A 2,548-nucleotide genomic window follows, 5' to 3' on the forward strand; every position below is an offset into this window, starting at 1 on the left:
CTATAGTTGATTCATAACAACTTTCTAACTAACTTTGTGACATTATTATTTATCTTGTAACTAATTTTTAATAACCGCTACTATATTCAACACCCCTCCTCAAGCTAAAGGCTGAAATATGTTTTTTAAGCCTAGCTTGGACATTAAATATTCATGCGAAGCTTTCCATAAGCCTTTTGTAAATAAGTCTGCTAGTTGATCTTTGGTAGACACATGATGAGTCTTGATCAAAATAGCAGTTAATATCAAAGTTCTTAGTTCTTTCATGAAAAATAGAATTGGCTGCAATGTGTATAGCAGCCTTGCTATCACAGAACAAATCCACTGGTTGCTTAATATTGATTCCCAACTTCTTGTAAATGCCAATAAGTCAAGTTATTCCTGCCACAGTAGAAGCCATACTCTTGAACTCAGCTTGAGCTGAACTTCTAGCAACTGTGTCTTGTTTTTCAGATTTCTAGGTAGGGGTGAGTATAAATACCGAAATATCAAAAAATTGAACCGAACCGAAAAATTTCAGCTCTTCAATTTCGGTTCTTCGGTGTTTTGGTTCGGTGTCGGTTTTCTTTTTTCGAAACTTCGATTCTTCGGTTCGGAGTTCGGTGCAAGGGTCCCGAAATTACGGTGCACCAAAAAACCGAAGTTTTATTTACTAAATTTAAAAATATTTAAATTATATTGTTTAATTAATAATACTTATACACTTTTGAATTTTGAATCAAAATATTTATATGACCCATTTAAATTTTCAATTTTTAAATGACACAAATAATAATGTCAATAAAGTGTTGAACTATTCTTGTTTATGTACAATTGTACATTTTGAGTCCTTATAGCTTGGTTGTTTGAAAGTTCATCGTGGCATCGTGCTTGTAGGCAGCTTGCTCTCTTCTTTATTCATTCAGCATGTCGGTATGGGAGAAAGCCTAGCTTTAGCAAAATGACAACTATATATGCTAAGAAATAGAAACAAATCCTTTGGTATATTTGCTAAAACATCATCTATCCCCTCTTTATATTTATTAAATACATGATGAACTTCTTAACACTTTATCATATTCCCTTTTTATTTTTACACACCAAAAAAATGATCTAAAAACATCGAACTAAATCGAATCGAATTAGAAAAAATCGAACCAAATGATCTACTTTGGTATAAACTATGGTGCACACTTTTCTAAAACCGAATATCGAAGAATCGAACCGAAATTTGATTAAACCAAACCGAAGAACCGAACGCCCACCCCTATTTCTAGGTGATGAGTTCCTCTCAAACTTCTCCAAATAGCCTGTGATAGACCTTCTTGTTTGTACACAAGTTCCCCAATCAGAATCACAGTAAGTAGTTAAAGTTCCCGTGCTTTGAGCAGGCATAAACAATCATAAGCCTAGAGCTGACTTGATGTACCTGACTACTCTTAGAGCAGCCTCCATGTGAGATTGCTTAGGAGCATGCATAAACTGACTAAATGTTTGTACAGCAACCGAAATATTCACTCTAGTCATAGTTAAATATAACAGTCTCCCCACTAATCTTTGATATCTCCCCACATTTTCTAAAGGTTTGTCTTATATTGTAGTTTTTGATTTCTGCATATGTGAGTCAAACTCAATAGATATTAGTTTCACATTAGGATCCAGTGGTGTGTTGAGTGGCTTGGCTCCACTTAACCCCATTTCATAAATTAGTTCTAAGGCATACTTGCATTGACTCATTCCATACCCCTCCTCAGACCTAGCAAATTCAATCCCAAGAAAGAACTTTAATTCTCCCAAATCCTTCATCTTGAATTTGAGTTTCAAAACATTTCTGGTCTGATCTATTAAATTCTTGCAATTACTAGTTATCAAAAGATCATTAACATATAGTAGAACCACTATCAATTCCTTATCTATATACCTGATGAAAATGGAGTGATCATAATGACATTGAACAAAGCCTAACTGAACCAAAGCTGCTATCAATTTACGATTCCACTGTCTAGGTGCTTGCTTCAATCCATATAATGATTTATGAAGCTTGCAGACTTTACTAGACCCCTCCTGCCTGCCAAAACCAGGAGGAATAACCATATACACTTCCTCAGGCAAATCCCCACTGCAAAAATGCATTATGAACATCCATTTGAAAAAAGTAGGCCAATCCATACCAACATCAATTGCCACAACTGATCTTACTATAACCATTTTAGCCACAGGAGAGAATGTCTCAGAGTAATCTAAACCTTCTTTTTGACTGAAACCCTTGACCACTAGCCTAGATTTATATCTCTCAACAGCTCGAGAAGCTAAATAGTTGACTTTAAACACCCATTTGCAGCCAATGGGATGTTTACCCTGAGGAAGATCAACAATGCTCCAAGTCTAATTATACTCTAAGTGCTGATATTTCAAACTTCATGGCCTCCACCCATAGTGGATTACTAGCAGCCTCATCAAAAGAAACAGGCTCAACAATGCTGGAATAAGTAGCAAATGCTTGACCATAAGACTTGGAAAGCTTGTCATAAGAGACATGATTAGACATAGGATACAAACAACCAAACTT

At 35.4% G+C, this 2,548-nt stretch overlaps 1 protein-coding gene across 1 annotated transcript; it reads right to left on the reverse strand.

The window, feature by feature from the left end:
• Nucleotides 1-370: 370 nt before the first annotated feature.
• LOC109120904 (uncharacterized mitochondrial protein AtMg00810-like) lies at nt 371-1,506 on the reverse strand. Its single transcript, XM_019215159.1, has 3 exons — nt 1,409-1,506; nt 1,234-1,360; nt 371-457 (listed from the first exon to the last, which is right to left on the reverse strand). Exons 1-3 carry the CDS (start codon nt 1,504-1,506, stop codon nt 371-373), a joined length of 312 nt encoding a protein of 103 aa, XP_019070704.1.
• Between the last annotated feature and the right edge of the window lie 1,042 nt (nt 1,507-2,548).

This window comes from Solanum lycopersicum, chromosome 8 (assembly GCF_036512215.1).
Source record: "Solanum lycopersicum chromosome 8, SLM_r2.1".
Lineage (NCBI taxonomy): Eukaryota > Viridiplantae > Streptophyta > Magnoliopsida > Solanales > Solanaceae > Solanum > Solanum lycopersicum.

Excerpts from the sequence above, each read along its gene's own strand:
- LOC109120904 (XM_019215159.1), bottom strand. The coding sequence starts at position 1,506 with ATGACTAGAGTGAATATTTCGGTTGCTGTACAAACATTTAGTCAGTTT. Across the intron at positions 1,361-1,408 it reads GCTGCTCTAAGAGTAGTCAG|CACGGGAACTTTAACTACTT; the intron begins GTACATCAAGTC and ends GCCTGCTCAAAG. Across the intron at positions 458-1,233 it reads GAAATAGGGGTGGGCGTTCG|AAATCTGAAAAACAAGACAC; the intron begins GTTCTTCGGTTT and ends ACCCCTACCTAG.